This window comes from Gekko japonicus, unplaced genomic scaffold (genome assembly GCF_001447785.1).
Source record: "Gekko japonicus isolate JY-2015 unplaced genomic scaffold, Gekko_japonicus_V1.1 scaffold2903, whole genome shotgun sequence".
Taxonomy (NCBI): domain Eukaryota; kingdom Metazoa; phylum Chordata; class Lepidosauria; order Squamata; family Gekkonidae; genus Gekko; species Gekko japonicus.
This window is the reverse complement of record NW_015165911.1, coordinates 155084-172294: the sequence shown is the minus strand read 5'-3', so window position 1 is coordinate 172294 and position 17211 is coordinate 155084. Positions and strand designations below refer to the sequence as shown.

Below are 17211 nucleotides of genomic sequence, written 5' to 3'. Positions count from 1 at the left end.
GTTCTAGATTTTTAAAGAACAGCAAATTTATTTCAGAAATTAGAACAGCAGCTACCAGAAGACACTGAAAGTTAGCTGGCGAAGATTTCCCCTCTACTTGAGTTTTGTGTCTCCAGCTGCTGTCTTGAGCTACAGCAGCAGGGCCCTTGCGGACCCTTGCGTGACGAATGGGATTTAGTGATACTTATATAGCATTTTACAGGTACTTAGAGCACTTCACATACTCTGTGTCTGCAATTTGTTGAAAGTTAAATGGAAGGGACTTTCTCCTGAATAAATAAGTTTTTAGGGTCAGCTCCCAAAAACATATAATAAAATTATACTTTCGGTATGCCAAACTCTCATACTCTTTTTTTCCTGCAAAGCTTATATCATCAAACGACTCTTACTTCTCTCACTTCCAAGTACAGCTGTTCCCTTTTTTTCTTCCTGGGCCTTGAGAAATCCATCGCGCCGACAGTACCAAACCGACAAAGCAGCCTCTGTGTTTGGATGTCTTTCAGGCTCCAGGGGGGGCCGAGACAGGAAGTGAATTCGTCTTTTATTGTTAGCAACAGAGAATTCGTGTTGCCTAGCACTACGACAGTTGCAGCTTTTAAGAAATGCTAGCATCACTTGACTGTTGACCTGATGATGTATTCCAGCTTTATGCAGCTGATGGTTTCCATGTGTTAGGAGGATCTCCCCATATCTGGGGTGGGGGGAAGTGACCGCTGCTTGTGCATGTATTTTTATAACAGTGGCAGCAGATTTAGGATTGCACATTCCTTTATATGTGGACTGAGTTTTTTAAAAACCCAGCTTATTGGCAAATATGCATAGTAGCTTTCAGATGTCAAAGGTCTAGTATGGGATCTTGTACATTCTGTATGGGTCCAACAGAGTGACGTACCACTAAAGCAAAAAAGATGTCCTGCTGGATTTATGAGAGTTTAAAATGTGCTTTCTGGATCAGAAGATAGTGTTTGAAGATAAGTAATGTTCGGAAAGCCATGTTGTAGTGGAGCCCCCCATTAAGTGTACATGTTTTGCATGCTTTCAGGAAGGTAGTTGTGTTGGTCTGCAATAGAAAAGCAAAATTCGAGCCCAGTAGCACTTCAAAGACCAACAAGATTTCCAGGGCATAAGCTTTTCAAAAGCTTGTACCTTGTAAATCTTACATAAGAACATAAGAGAAGCAATGTTCCCTCTAGGCTGTGGAGTCTTGTGAGCAAACATTCTATTTTGTGAGCTACTGTCATGAAAGCTGTGAGCGAGCGATTTGGCTACTGCATAAATTTGTTTGCTCTGGAGCCATCCTTCCTGAGCAAAGACAGAAATGTGTGAGCCAGAGACTAAAAAACTGTGAGCTAGCTCACACTGACTCAGCTTAGAGGGAACACTGAAGATAAGCCAATGTTGGATCAAGCCAATGGCCCATCCAGTCCAACATTCTGTCACACAGTGGCCAAAAATACCAGGGGCCACCAGGAGGTCCAGCAGTGCGTCCAGGACACTAGAAGCCCTCCCCACTGTTGCCCCCCCCCAGCACCAACAATACAGAGCATCACTTGCCCCAGACTGACAGTTCCTATCTATACATTGTGGCTAATAGCCACTGATGGACCTCTTCTGGCCTTTAAGGTGCTACTGGGCACACATCTTGATTTTGTTTTGCATGCCCAAAGTCCTGAACCACTGGGAGGGCCACTGCCCGCTGGAATGGAAGCTAGGAGCAGGAGGAGGACACTCTGGCCTTGGCTTTCAGCTGGAGATCCAAGGTCCATTGGAAGGCTGCACCCTGTCCCTCCCAGGATGAAAACCAGCAAGGGAAGATCAGCATGCCCCCAACTGGAGAGTCATCTCTTTCTCTCTCTCTCCCCTACCTTTTCTTCTACTCCCCTTCCTATGTGAGTCACTGTGGGAGAATTCTCCTCTCAGAAGCGTGCCATAAATGAAGCCATCGATAGAAAGACCCTCGGTCTGCCTCAGTTTCAGGTAGCTTCTTATGCTCACGTGCTATCAGAACTCATTAAGTTGACTTGCTCACTATTGCCTAATGAGCCTTCTGTTAATAAGACACAAAACAGGGGTGCTTGTTATAAAGACCGGAAGAGCATGCATTTGGTATGAATGAACAAATTCCCCCGAGGTTATCTTTCAGTATAAATATGCCGAGCAGTGTTGAATTGCAAAGTGGAAGGATTCCAGGCCGGCCTGCTCCTTAGAGGTCCACTGCAGGTCATCCTGCTCTCAGAACTGCTAAAAGACCAAATGGCCATTTCCACGGGGGGGGGGGGGCAGGGAAACCTGCCACATAGAAGCCCTCTTGCCCTCTGTGTTGTGATGCAGCAGCAAAGGGGAAACCGCCAGTGCCCGTACCCTTGTGGAAACCACCCACGTATAAAAGCAATACAAGGAAGGGAAAAAACCCACAACATAAGCAGAGTATCTGTTTCCTGTTAAGAAATTTGCCCTGTGCTGTTAGAAATGTGAACAGACTTTTGTTGTAAGCATTGTCTTCAGAAACTGAAGACGGTGCTGTATTTGTCTAACGCAAACTAGCAGGGAAGTTTAATTCCGCTCTGCATTTGAAGAGCAGTGTTAATACAGCCAAACAGTCATCTGTTCATAAGGGAAAAATTCTTCTGGAAGGCAGTCTTAAATCTTACAATAGAAAGGCTGCAGATACAGGGTTATGAGGGAGAAGCTGTAGTATATGTTCCTGGGCTTGAAAAGGAGAAAATCCCTCACTTACAATCCTTAAAGAAGGAAAAGATATGAGGCGCTATCAGCTCTGGGCCATTTCTAGTCCTTGTGGGGCACACATGAACACTTATGAAGCTGCTTTACACTGAATCAGACTGTTGGTCCATCAAGGTCAGTACTGCCTACTCCAGGCTCATAGCTATGGTGGAGCTTTTGAGGGCTCTGCCCCTTCCTTAAAAGCACAAGCCCACGAGGATTTCTCCTGTAAATGCTACTTTTCAATTATTTTAAAACATTTTTCTAAAGGCGTGCACTTCTTTAAGCAGAGTAGGGTGCTGTAGTTGACTAATTCCCGCGCTGAGCAAGGGGGTTGGAGTAGGTGACCTCTAGGATCCCTTCTAACTCTGTATAAAGAAACTGGTCCTCTTTAAGGGCATTTTACCTCCTAAGTGTTAGCTTTCTTGACTACAGAAGTCATCACTCCCACCTGCTGGCAGAAGTGATGAACTTGCAGCAGCTCAGAACTCTCATCTAAAGTATCCTGGTAACAGCTTTCTATTGGCTAAATTGCTTTTCTTTCTGTACTGAGAACTTCACCCCACCAGAAAAAAAAATTGCCACAAAATCTCCTGGCTACAGGCCTGGTCTACTCTGGCAGCGGCTCACCAGTGGCTCAGGCTGAGGTCTTTCACACCCCCTAGTGCCTGGTCTTTGAGCTAGAGATGCTGGGGATTGAACCTAGGACCTTTTGCATGCCAAGCAGATATTCTACCACTGAGCCATGCCCCCTCCCCTACTGCATGGCGTCTTGAAATCAACACAGAGGTGAAGGTGTACATGGCAGGAGCCATGGTTTGCAGGCATGGAACTTGCAGGGAATTAAGGGGCCATTTCATATACATTACAGGCTCAGCCCTCCACATGAAACAGTCCCATGGCCTTCGTTTTGTGGATGGAGTAATGTGTAAACTGATAGGACCATGCAGCTTTCCAGTAGTAATTTGCTTGAGGACAGGGGATTATATATAATATGTCTGTGCTCATGCAAATCTCTGTAGATGCATAAGCTCATATACCGCTTCCTCCGTGAGGATGCAGCCACAGGGACTGCCCCCCTCCCAGGTGGGGACTTGAGTGTTTATGAAACAGGTCATAGTGGAGAGTGGACTTACTGCCTTTTGCTCTACCTCCTCATCTCAGAAGCTAAGATCACCATTGAAGCCAAGGGTTGTGTCATAGAGGTAGGCCATGGCAAACCACCTCTGTTTGTCTCTTGCCTTGAAAACCTTATAGGGTCGCCATAAGTCAGCTGTGATTTGATGGCACTTTCCACCACTACCTCAAAGTATTACTGTTGTCAAACTGGTTGCCAATGAAAACCATAGACTATAAACGGAATGACATGAGCATGAGAATGGTATTCTAACACGAGAAATGGTAGATACAAAGCAGAATATATGCCTTGTTTTGTAGTTAGTTCCGATAAGAATGGCAGTCAATTAGGCTTGCCAAGTCCCCCCGGGGGGGGCGGGGAAATCCCCACCCCAGAGGCCCGTTTCCCGCTGCTGGCGGATCGGGCCCCGGGGGGAACCCCACCCCCAAAGCACGGGACGTGCCCGGTGTCAGCACATCACCCGGAAGTGACACAGCCACACCGGGTGCGCCGGGGGCGGGTGCGCGTGCGGGCGCTCCCGGAGCAAGCTGGGAGTCCCCCGCTGCGGATTAAGGTAGGACTTGGCAATTCTTTAATTTTAGATATAAAACAAATTAAGCAAAAAGGGATATAAGGTTAATTGTCAGGGCAGTAAACCAGATCTGAACATTTGTACTGATATTTATGTTGGTTAAGACAGAAGTGCATTGTTATGTACTAAGATGGCTGCGACCACGTGCGCCTGGCCATTGCATCTACCGGACCACAGACCTTCGCAGGGGTCATTTAGTAGAAAAAGAGGTGCAGGAACTCATTAGCATAACTTATTTGCATATGCCACACCCCCTGACATCACCGGAAGTGTGTCAGAAGGCAACATCCACCGCTCAGGCTCCACTGCACTGTTTTGGGTTGCTAGCTATTGAGGGGGGGGGAAATGTGCTGATCTGTCCCCACAGAGGAGGGAGAGCTTGTACCTGAATAAAACTTGGTCTTAAAGGTGCCACTGGACTGTTTTGGACCGGAGGGCCGGGGGGAAGCTCTGCAACTTACCTGACTGCTTCTTACTCTGACTGAGGGCTGCTGGGAGCAGGGGGTTGTGCTTGTTGCATGTGCCCTCCCCCTGGGCTCTTTACTGCCAGAGCTCCGCTCCTGTGCGCTCCTGCAAGAAATGACCCCTGGACCTTCGGGTCTAGAACAATAGCCACCGCAGATCCTAGCAAGAAACAATGGGAGCGCTAGGACCCTGAAGATAACCTATCGTTACCTGGGCCATGTATATAGAACCTATCACAGGAATTGGGTGTGTGTTGGGTGTGAGTATGTGCACGAATATAAGCCGGCCTTGCACTGGTTAAGTTATCTCTTTTCGTTCCAATGTAATCAATAAATGTGAGCTGATTTCACTATGCTACACCTGGAACTCCACTACTTTACATGCATAGATTTTCAAAATTCATAGTGGTTTGATGTTCATGACATTTTTAATGCCATAAATATACTTTCATGCCTTTTAATGTGCCTTTTACCCTTTTCGTTGTGGTGCTGAATGTTAAAATGCCTCCTCCTCTTCTGTTTGTGTAACCAAGAGTGGAGCATTCCAGTGAGCTGGTAAAACTGTTTTTCTTCTTTTTTAGACTGTAATAGAACAGAATATATATTTTTATTTTTTGCAATGGGCATTACTTGCAACAGACACGCAACATTTCAACATATTTTTATACTGTTTTAGCTTCCAAACAGTTTGCAGAAGAGGTCTTAAAAGCTCACAATGACTACAGAAAGAAGCATGGTATTCCCCCCCTAAAACTCTGCAAAAAGTTAAACAGGGATGCGCAGCAGTGAGTACAACTTTCCCTTGTTTCTTCGGAACATGCAAGAATTTTAGCATTTGGGTTGGGTACTCTGACTTTTTACTACTCAGGGGTCTTTCCGGGGCTTCCTCGCACTCCTGCTGGCCTTGCAGGTCCACCGCCGGGCCCCTGATGTCAGGGGGTGTGGCATATGCTAATGAGTTATGCTAATGAGTCCCCCTAGCTCTTTTTCTACGAAATGACCCCTGGTGTTGCCTAATATGCAACGGAGTTCCTGCTACAAAAAAACTTCACGACACGTCTCATAGAACAGTGGTGGCGATCCTATGGCACGGGTGCCAGAGGTGGCACTCAGAGCCCTCTCTGTGGGCACACGTGCCATCGCCCCAGCCAGGCCCAGACCATCATTAAAGTGTCGAATTCTCTGCCAAGTAATTTTAAGTAAATGAAAGCATTTGGGATTGCTTTCCTTATTTTGTTTGGATCATCTTAAGTTAATGTATGAGTTGTTTTTTCTAAAGTAAAACCTCAGTATTCAGGTTAAATTGCCGTGTTGGCACTTTGCGATAAATAAGTGGGTTTTGGGTCGCAGTTTGGGCACTTGGTCCCTAAAAGGTTCGCCATCACTGTCATAGAATGATACTTCAGAACCGGGGCCTCTCTGATAAGGGAATGATGGCCTTCTGGTGCCATCTTCTGGAACAGGGCTGGTAGCATACCACAATCTCACTCTTGATGGTAGTTTTTTATAAAACTGATTTTGGGTAGAAAGAGAAAATGGTATTAAAGGTTTACGTGACTTGTTAGAATTCCCTCAGAACTTTATAGCTGTCTACATGAACAACAGAACTTCTTGGTGAATCAATTCACACTGGAGGGTAGGAGATTCCGGGCAGTCACTCATTTTTTTTATCCTGCCCTTTCTCCAGGGAGTTCAGGCGCAGGGTTCTCCGTTCCCTATTTTATCCTCACAAAAACACTGAGATGTAGATTTGGCTGAGAGACTTGTCACTAGGGCTGGGTATCCACCATTCCTTAGGTTTGTCTAAATGTGGGTATATATATGCTGAACTGGTTTGGGAAAACTAACATGTGGAATAACAAAAAAAAACTTTTAAGAAGTAGATCGATGCTGGAGAATGGGTGCCTTTGTAATTGCATAATTGGGGGTGGTGGGGAACATTTCAACCATCATGTAAGAACTGACTAGTTTTCTATCTTTCATTAATAAAGAAGGGTGCCGAGCCTATAGCTAATGCTGCTGAAGATGCTAATGGGTTGGATCCAAGTAGCTTTTTCACTCACTCAGCAAGTTCCCCTGTGCCCAACAGTTCGTACCCCCCTCGGCTTTTCAACATGCAAAGTCCTGTGATCCTCAGCATGGCCTTTTTTCATGGCCAAAGAGGACCCCTTTTCCACCACTACCAATGCCAGCTGGATCCAAGACAGTCTTTTGAAGGGGCAAGAGTACTGATATTGTAGCTTTATTCCTTCCGTGTAGGTCACCTTGGAAAAGCGACTTCTAAAGGATTATGTATAAAGAAAAATAAATGTGAGCGCTGTGGAAGGGTAATTTCACCCACTATTGGTGAAGTTGTGCCTTCACAATGTAAAACTGGGGAACATCAGAGGAACCTTGACAGATAATCCCCGTGAAAGAATTTTGCAGGGGGAAACATGGCATGTGGCTGCTCTCATTCTTCTCCGTGCAAATGCAAAATGTCTGGGAACTCCAGAAGACAGTCACCCTGGTTTGCTACTCCTGGATTTAAGGGGCCTCTTATTTTCTTTCTTCTATGGTTGCACAGTGTCATAAACTGATCACCTAGACTCTTCCATCCGAGTGCTTTTTCATAACCACAAAGCTAAATATCGTCTGCTTATTGTTCCATAATGGAATTATGATTGTTTTAATACAGGTATTCAGAAGCACTTGCTAGCACGAGAATCCTCAAGCATAGTTCTGAATCTAGTAATGGAAAATATGGCGAAAATTTAGCATGGGCTTCTTATGATCAGTCAGGTAAGCTGGGTTTTTAATAGAGACACTGATAAGGGATTACTCAAATATTTTACTCTCCCTGAAAAATGGGAATTGCAGGTTAAGATGCCATAAAGGTAAAGGTAAAGGTTCCCTTGCTCGAAAGCCAGTCGAGTCCGACTCTAGGGTTGCGGTGCTCATCTCCGTTTCAAAGCCGAAGAGCCAGCGCTGTCCAAAACTTCTCCGTGGTCATGTGGCCGGCATGACTAAACACCGAGGTGCACGGAACGCTGTTACCTTCCCACCAAAGTGGTACCTATTTATCTACTTGCAATTGCTTGCTTTCAAACTGCTAGGTTGGCATGAGCTGGAACTAGAGACGGGAGCTCACTCCGTCATGCGGCACACTCAGGTCTCAAACTGCTGAACTACCGACCTTCCACAGCCTGCAGTTCAGCATCTTAACCACTTGAGCCACTGCAGCTATATCCATGACCAAAACCACTGGTGGAATTTTATTGGGTTTTTGATTATGTAGGCAGTCTAGCCCAATCTCATCAGATGTTCCAAGCTAAACAGGGTCGGACATGGTTAGTAGTTGGACGGGAGGCCACCAAGGAAGTCCAGGGTTGCCACACCGAGGCAGGCAATGGCGAACCGTCTCTGAATGTCTCTGGCCTTTAAAACCTTAAGGAGTTGCCATAAGTCAGCCATGACTTGATGGCGCTTCCCACTGTGACCTAGCAGTGCTGATAGCTTGTATACTGCCCTTGGTTCATCCATGTCTGATGCCTTCCTCTCGCCTAAGGAGGCTGTCCTGCCAGCTTTCCTTTCACAGGCAAGGCTCTTCCAGTAGAGATGGGCTACTTAGTTCAGAGGACGGAGTCAAACTTGGCTGGGCAGAGTGGTCAAGTATGGTGGTGGAAAGTGCCGTCAAGTTGCAGACAACTTACGGCGGCCTCTCAAAGGGCTGCCTCCTACTTCTGCCCCTGTCACTGATTGCCTTCTAAAAGAAAGGATAAGTATATGGCCCAGTGCTCCCTCTAAGCTGTTGTAGTAGAGATGGGACTATATAGATTTTTCTCTTTTTGATTATTCATATTTCTCTGGTTTTTATAGGTTTATTATTTTATGAAGGCCTGGTATATAGGAGGCCTTCTTTGTGGGTCAGGGTATTTTTCCAGTTGAGGTTAATAGACAAGACAATAACATTCTTTTGGCACAAAAGAAGGTAGAAGGTTCATGGTTCTAATTGTTTAGGTTATAACTTCATAGTGTCTGGTCAAAAGGATCTTTTACTTGATATCAGAGAAAAACACCTTTGTTTGGTTGAGAACAAGCTTTAGCCAATATGACTTAGGTCAGGTCAAGTAAATATGTGACGCTATTGCATAGACACACCTTCCTTTACTTTGACCAATAAGGAGATTTTAATGTAAATGTTGTTTAAGTTTTTGTAACCAATTATGCCTTCTGAATATTATTCTCATGATGATGATGATATGATGATGTCATTTTAAGTATTTAACTTCATGTATTTCCTGATTGGGCTCAGAAAGCAGTCAACTTTGATGGGTCCTTTGGCCTGTTTTCCGTATTTCATTGCAATAAAATACAAGAACTTCCTCCTCATTTTGACTTCAATCTTCTATTTTTGACTGGATATTAATTTGTATAACACTGGAGTCTTGTGAGCAAAAATTCTCCTTTGTGAGCTACTGGCATTAAAGGTGTGAGCGAGCAATTTGGCTGCTGCTTAAATTAGCTTGCTCTGGAGCCCTTCTTCGTGAGCTGAGACAAAAATGTGTGAGCCGGAGGCTAAAAAAATGCGAGCTAGCTCACACTAACTCAGCTTAGAGGGAACATTGCCCAGGCTAGCCCAATCTCATCAGATCTCAGAAGCAAAGCAGAGTCAGCCCTGGTTAGTACTTGGAGGGGAGACCACTGAGGAAGGCCAGGGTTGCTACGCAGAGGCACCTCTGTCAATCTCTTGCCTTGAAAGTTCTTTGAGGGGTTGCCATAAGTCGGCCGTGACTTGGTGGCATATTCCAGCACCATTTAAGTCTCTAATTCTTTATGGACAAAACTTGTTGTTGTTTTTTTAGTTCCTATTTTGAAACTTCAATTTTTTACTAAATGTAATTCCAGCTTGGTTAAAAATATGTCCTGGTTAACACACACACACCCCCACCCCCCGGCAGCAGGAGACAAAAACAGACCGGTAATATTTCTTTGCAGAGTTCACTAAATGCACTGAAATCCCACAGCACAATTTGATTTTATCTTGCAGGGAAAGAAGTAGCTGACAGATGGTATAGCGAAATAAAAAATTACAACTTTCAGAGTCCAGGATTTTCCTCTAACACAGGTGAGCTTGGGCCTGGCATTGCTTATTTCTCGACTGACAGTAGAGAAGGGAACATTTATTTTCCCATCATTGTTCCAAAATCAGGCATTTACGTACATATTTCATGGTGGTGGGAGAGAGGAAGAACGCCTGCTGCTGAAACTTTTGACAGGAAATTGAGGGTGGGTGGCTCCATTTTTGACTCAAGAGGAGCATGAGGAAGCAAAGAATGTGATTTTTAAATCTTCCTCTTTCTGACACTGAAATTTATAAACGCATTGATTCATGCACAGCTTGATTTCCCAGGAATTATTCAATTAGCTGATGAAGGGAGGGGGGCCAGCGGGGAAGAGAGGAGGAGGATGGCTGGCATGTAGATCGGGAGGCAGCTGGACTGTGTTGTGCCTGCCGCTCTGAGGGGAAGGACCTCCCGGCCTCGGAAGCGTGGGGAGGATTGAAGGGGGGAAGGGGGCGCTGAAGTTGCCGCTGCAGCACATGAGGGAAAAGGTGTCACAAGAGGTCAAAAAACGCCTCCTGGAGGTTTCGGAAACAGCCTCCCCATCAGGCCTTCCCTAAACCCCACCCCTTCTGTGGGAAATGCAGGAGGGATGAGAACTGGGGGTGGGGGGATCTGGGAGAGAGACCTCCCTCCTCCTGAGCCAGGGACCTGTCGTCTGGGTCACCTGGGGCCAGTCACTCAGCCTTGCCCACCTCACAGGGTTATTGTTGGTGGGGATAGGGTGATGGAGGGGGAAGTCTGGTTTGCCTCCTCGAGAACCTCAGGGGTAGGACGGGAAAGAGAGGAAACAAAGAGCAAGAGACAGATCATAGCCCTACTCACCTGCTGAGGCTGGGCGTATGAGGGTGCTGCTGAAAAGCTACCTTATTTACTTGCAAGGATGATGACTCTTATCCTAAAAGCGATATTACAGGGGTCATTTCCTGCAGGAGCGCACTGGAGCGGAGCTCCGGCAGTAAAGAGCCCAGGGGGGCAACAAGCCCCACCTCCTGCTCCCAGCAGCCCTCAGAGCAAGAAGCAGCCAGGTAAGCTGCAGAGCTCTCCCCTGGCCCCCCAGTCCAAAACAGTCCAGTGGTACCTTTAAGACCAAGTTTTATTCAGGTACAAGCTTTCCCTCCTCTGCGAGGACAGATTTGCACGTTTCTCCCCCCCCCCAATAGCTAGCAGTGGAGCCTGAGCGGTGGGTGTTGCCTTCTGACACACTTCCGGTGATGTCAGGGGGTGTGCCATATGCTAATGAATTATGCTAATGAATTATGCTAATGAGCTCCTGCAGCTCTTTTTCTACGAAATGACCCCTGGCGATATATATAGATATAGATATATAAAAAGTAGCTGATTTGTTTTAAGCCATGGTGAAAGGTAAAGGTAAAGGTTCCCTTGCTCGAAAGCCAGTCGAATCCGACTCTAGGGTTGCGGTGCAATGAAGTCACTTCTGGGTGATGTCATTGTGGTGTGTGCGCATTGCACGCATGCCAAAGACATCCCAGATAAGGACCACCACGACCCCACTGGCAGCCAGGTAAGACCTGGCAATCCTAGTGGTGCTGGAAGGCCTGGCCAAAGATGGCACAAAGGAAGTGGTGCCAGACTGGCTGTGCACAGCCTCCCTGCAGGTCTAGGGCAGAGTTCTGAGGATAGTACTTCTTCATGCTGAGAGCCATTGTGGTGTAGTGATCAAGAGCGGTAGACTCTAATCTGGAGAACTCCTCCACATGAAGCCTGCTGAGTGAACTTGGGCCAGTCATAGTTCTCTCAGAATTCTCTCAGCCCCACCAAATTCATAATGTATCTGTTGTGGGGAGAGGAAAGGAAGGTGATTGTTAGCTGCTTTGGGACTCCTTAGGGTAGGGAAAAGCAGGGCATAAAAGCCAACTCTTCTTCTTCTTCCTCTTCTTCTCCAGCCCTTGTCACAAACGAGTTCGACACCTCTGCCCACTGCACCATACTAACCTATTAGTTTGATAACACAATCCATTGTAAAATAAGTGCCAGTGTAGTTCAGTAGGAAAGAAAACCCCATAGAACTTTCATATTGCTTCGCATCACTTCAGAACAAAGCAAAACTTGTCCAAGCATCCGGCTGCGGGACATCAAAGATTGCACAATCGAGTGCCGTACATCATGCACATGTGGTGTAGGCCTTGCTTTCCTATTGAGGCTGTAAGGATAAATCACAAAGATTTAGCAGACTTGTTGAAAATGCTGTAAGTTAATAAACAGGGCTGGCAGGTTGCCCACAAGACAAGTCCCTCACTAAAGCATGCTGCTCCTGGAGTAACTTGGCCACGCGCATCTCTGGCTGCACTGGGGTCCCCTCCTCGCTCCTGATGTGAAAAGTAGATGTATTGTGCAGCCGGTTCTCATACACCGATAGTGTGGAACCAGCCCTACAATGGAAAGCTTGTGCAAGGAAATGTGCGGGTTTTAACCGTTTATGTGTTATATAATCCCTCGGTTGTGATTTTAGGCATTTTGTGTTGTCTCCTGTTCCTGTGTGTTTTAAGTTTTGTTATGGCCTTTGGGGTTTTAAAATTTTATTTATTTACGCCATTTATACCTTGCCTTTCTCCCCAGTGGTGACTCAAAGCTGCTTCCATTTGTTCTTCTGTCCTCCATTTTATCTTCACAAGAACCCTGTGAGGTAGCAGTAGAAAAGAATTAGAGTCCAGTAGCACTATTGCAAAAATGGGCTGTGGAAGGTTAGTTCAAGTGAGGAAAATAAAAGGGAGCGCAGGCTGTGGTAAATTGGTGATCAGAATGGCCAAAAGCACTATGAAGAATGTATTGCAAGAAACATAAAGACCAACACCAAAAATGTCTTCATTTGTAGCAGAAAACCAGCCAGGGAGGCAGTGAGGCCCTTGGGTGACAAGGGGGTAAAGGGATTACTAAAAGATGATAGGGAAATGGCAGAGAAGCTGAATGTATTTTTTGCCTCTGTTTTCACTGTGGAAGATGGGAGTTGCTTGCCCACTCCAGAACCGCCAATTTCAGGAGGGCTGTTGAAAAACCTAAATTGATTGAGGTGATGAAAGCAGAGATCCTACGACTGATGGACAGATTAAAAACTGACCGATCACCAGGCCCAGATGGTATACATCCAAGAGTTCTGAGAGAACTCGAGTGTGAACTTCTGGATCGCCTGACAAAAATATGCAATCATTAAAAATTGCCTCCATTCCTGAGGACTGGAAGGTAGCTAATGCAACCCGCATCTTTAAAAAAGGTTTCAGAGAGAAGAAGAAGAGAAGAGATTGGATTTATACCCCGCCCTTCACTCGGAGCCTCAGAGCAGCTTACAAATGCCTTTCCCTTCCCTACCCCACAACAGACACTCTGTGAGGTAGGTGGGGCTGAGAGAGCTCTGACAGAAACTGCTCTTTCAAGGACATCTCTGCCCAAGGTCTTCCAGCAGCTGCAAGTGGAGGAGTGGGGAATCAAACCCATTTCTCCCAGATTAGTGTCCACACACTTAACCACTACACCAAACTGGCTCTCCAGGAAATTACAGGCCAGTCATTCTAATGTCAATACCAGGTAAGTTGGTGGAATCCGTTATTAAAGATAGAATTAGTAGGTACATTGATGAACAAAAGCTACTGAGGAAGAATCGGCATGGATTCTGTAAGGGAAGATCTTGTCTCACTAACCTTGTAGAGTTCTTTTAGGGGGTGAACAAACATGTGCACAACAGTCACCCAATAGATGTTGTTTACCTTGACTTCCAGAAAGCTTTTGATAAAGTTCCTCATCAAAGGCTCCTAAGTAAACTCAGCAGTCATGGAATAAGAGGACAAGTCCTTTTGTGGATTAAAAATGGGTTTTTTAAAAAGAGCCAGTTTGGTGTAGTGGTTAAGTGTACAGACTCTAATCTGGGAGAGCTGGGTTTGATTCCCCACTCCTCCACTTGCACCTGGCTGGATGACCTTGGGCAAGCCATAGCTCTGATAAGAGCTGTTCTTGAAAAAGAGCAGTTTCTGTCAGAGCTCTCTCAGCCCCACCTACCTCACAGGGCGTCTGTTGTGGGGGAGGGGAAGGGAAAGGAGTTTGTAAGCCGCTCTGAGACACCTTTGGGTAGTGAAGGGCGGAGTATAAATCCAATCTCTTCTCCTTCTTAATTAACAGGAAACAGAGAGTATAAACGGGCAGTTTTCACGGTGGAGGGTGGTAAGCAGTGGGGTACCATAGGGCTCAGTACTAGGTCCAGTGCTTTTTAACTTGTTCATTAATGATTGGGATTTGTTGGGGATTATTAGGAAGGGAATTGAAAACAAATCATCAAGTACCATAATGCCCCTGTATAATTCGATGGTGCACCCTAATTTGAAATACTGTGTACAGTTCCAGTAATCGCACTTAAAAAAAAATATAGCATTGGAAAAAGTGCAGAAAAGGGCAACCAAAATGATTAAGGGGGTGGAACACTTTCCCTGTAAAGAAAGGTTGAAGAGGTTAGGGCTCTTTAGCTTGGAGAAATGACAACTGAGGAGTGACATGATAGAGGTTTACAAAATTATGCATGGGATAAAAGAGGTAGAGAAAGAAGTACTTTTCTCCTTTCTCACAATTTATTTATTTTTTTTGTTTCATTTATACCCCGCCCTCCCCGCACGCGGGCTCGTGGGCACTCAATAAAATTGATGAACAGTAGATTGAGAACAGATACTTCTTCACTCAAAGAGTTATTGACACATGGAATTCACTGCCACAGGAGGTGGTGGCAGCTACAAGCATAGACAGCTTCAAAAGGGGATTAGATAAACATATAGAGCAGAGGTCCATTAGTGGCTATTAGCTGCAAGGTATAGATGGAACACTCTGTCTGGGGCAGTGATGCTCTGTGTTGGTGCTTGGGGGGCAGCAGTGGGAGGGCTTCTGGAGTTCTGATCCTGCTGGTGGACCTCCTTATGGCACCTGGTTTTTGGCCGCTGTGTGACACAGAGTGTTGGACTGGATGTCCTGATCCATTGTGGCTTCTCTTATGTTCAGAGCCAGTCTGGTGTCGTGGTTAAGTGCGCAGACTCTAATCTGGGAGAACCGGGTTTGTTTCCCCACTCCTCCACTTGCACCTGGCTGGATGACTACAAGCCATGGTTCTGATGAGAGCTGTTCTTGAAAAAGAGCAGTTTCTGTCAGAGCTCTCTCAGCCCCACGTACCTCACAGGGTGTCTGTTGTGGGGAGGGGAAGGGAAAGGAGTTTGTAAGCCCCACTGAGACTCCTTCGGGTAGTGAAGGGCAGGGTATAAATCCAATCTCTTCATCTCTTCTTCTTATTATTATTGCCTTGCTTGAATTCCTACACCTGAAAATGAAACCATTTGGCATCTCTTTGGTTCTATTCAGTCTAGCTTGCAAACCTTGTCTCATACTAATATGGTTTGTTTTGGGTTTTCCTTTTAGGACACTTCACAGCAATGGTTTGGAAGAACACAAAAAAGATGGGAGTTGGAAAGGCAGCAGCAAGCGACGGCTCCACATTTGTAGTGGCCAGATATGAGCCGGCTGGCAATATTATCAATCCTGGTCACTATGAGCAGAACGTTCTTCCCCCAAAGAAATAATTTTGTCAGGAGTTGGGAGGGGGGAAGGGAGAAAGGACTATATAAGCAGCTAATGAAAAGCAAAGCTGCAGATCGGGTGAGAACGGGCCAACCTTTAACAGGAAATGAAGTTGAATGGAATCTCATGCTTGAAGGTACCTGGAACTTATGAGAGAAACAACAGCTTTGATCACATTTAACAAAGAGTTGGTCCTGAGCGGAACCAGTACCAAAGAGGTATAAGCAAGCCCAAAACATGGAATGTGCAAAAATAAGTGAATATGGTTTATAGCACTTTGAATTTGTGTATGGTCCCCTTAAGACATTTGTACGCTTTCATTAAAATGTGACAGGTTTAAGAGTATTTAATAGGTTCATATTTTCCAGTGTGTACAACTAGGAAGTAAATTGTCTGGCTTTGGCTGTGATGCCAAAATTGCTTAGAAATCTTATTCATCTCCACAGTTCTCACTTAGTCAAGGCACTTTTCAAGTATTTCTTTATGCCTGTTGCATAGTTAGGCTAAGCAGGGTCGGTGCTTCGAAGGGAGATCACCAAGGAAGGCTCTGCAGAGGTTAGGAAATGGCAGCGATCACTGCCTCTCACTTGCTGTGAAAGCCCCTTGCTGGGGTCACCATAAGTCGCCTGCGACTTGACGACATTTCACACACCCCTAATTGTTTCCAAACTCTTTTCTGCAGCCCTTATGCACGCTGACCCTGTGTTGTTGTATGACACATCATGGTGCTGTTATAAATTATGATAGACAACATTTGGAACACTCCTGGTGAAAAATGAACTCCACAGTTTACTCTGTAAAAAGAATAAGGGACAAAGTTGGCATTAAAAGTTAAAGTGTAGTGGGTTAGACGCATGTAGAAACCACTGAGACCGATGTAGTGATCAGCATGGTTTACTGGTACACAACAAAGACAAAGACTAACGGCCAGCTGGCCAACTATATACACACCTGGGGACACACCCCAAGGTCCCATTGGTGGGTTTAAATCTCCCGCCACGGTCCTATTGGTTCCCAAGTGGAGAGACTAGGAGCCTAGTCCCCATTGTTCTTACAGAGGCAAGCTCTGGGGTATTCGCTGGGCCCTGGTGGCGGTCAGCGGACATAACACCTGCTTTCAGCTTCCAAGATCTGAGGACATCTGGCTATACCATGCTGCCTTCCCTCCCTAAAGGTAAAGGTAAAGGTTCCCTTGCTCGAAAGTCAGTCGAATCCGACTCTAGGGTTGCGGTGCTCATCTCCGTTTCACTAGTGCCCCTGCTCCCGCCGTCGTCGGGGAAGTCACCGGCGGCGCCGTGGTGCTCGGTGTAGGTGCCGATGTGACCGGGGCAGGCACGGTCGTTGTGACCGGGGTGGCCACTGACATGGTTGTTGGGGTAGTGACCCCTGCCCCACCGGGACCGCTCATCTCGTTCGTGAGAGACCTGGCTCGATGGAGGAAAAAAGATTCCTAACAATTTCTGTCAGGTTCCACAGCAAGTAACTCTTCACACACATTTCCTGAGAAGCATTATGCTTTATTAGAGTACAAAACTGGTACCATATCCACAGGATTATTGTTAGGAATAACTATAGGGCGGGAACAGCCATACATATAGCCAGACGAGGCGGATAGCTAAGCAAATGAACTTTGAGCGCACGCAGGAG

General features: G+C 45.9%; 1 protein-coding gene across 3 annotated transcripts in view; it reads left to right on the top strand.

Moving 5' to 3' along the window:
• The window catches only part of GLIPR2 (GLI pathogenesis-related 2), a 43213-nt gene extending 27120 nt beyond the window's left edge, over window positions 1–16093 (top strand). For 2 of the 3 annotated variants that reach the window (XM_015411392.1, XM_015411391.1), the window contains exons 3-6: window positions 5574–5682; window positions 7575–7678; window positions 9927–10004; window positions 15406–16093. In XM_015411392.1, the coding sequence (XP_015266878.1) occupies window positions 5574–5682; window positions 7575–7678; window positions 9927–10004; window positions 15406–15566 (452 nt within the window). In that variant the 3' untranslated portion in view covers window positions 15567–16093. The remainder of the gene's footprint in view (window positions 1–5573; window positions 5683–7574; window positions 7679–9926; window positions 10005–15405) is intronic. The other variant, XM_015411393.1, reaches the window with a different exon arrangement.
• Window positions 16094–17211: the final 1118 nt, after the last annotated feature.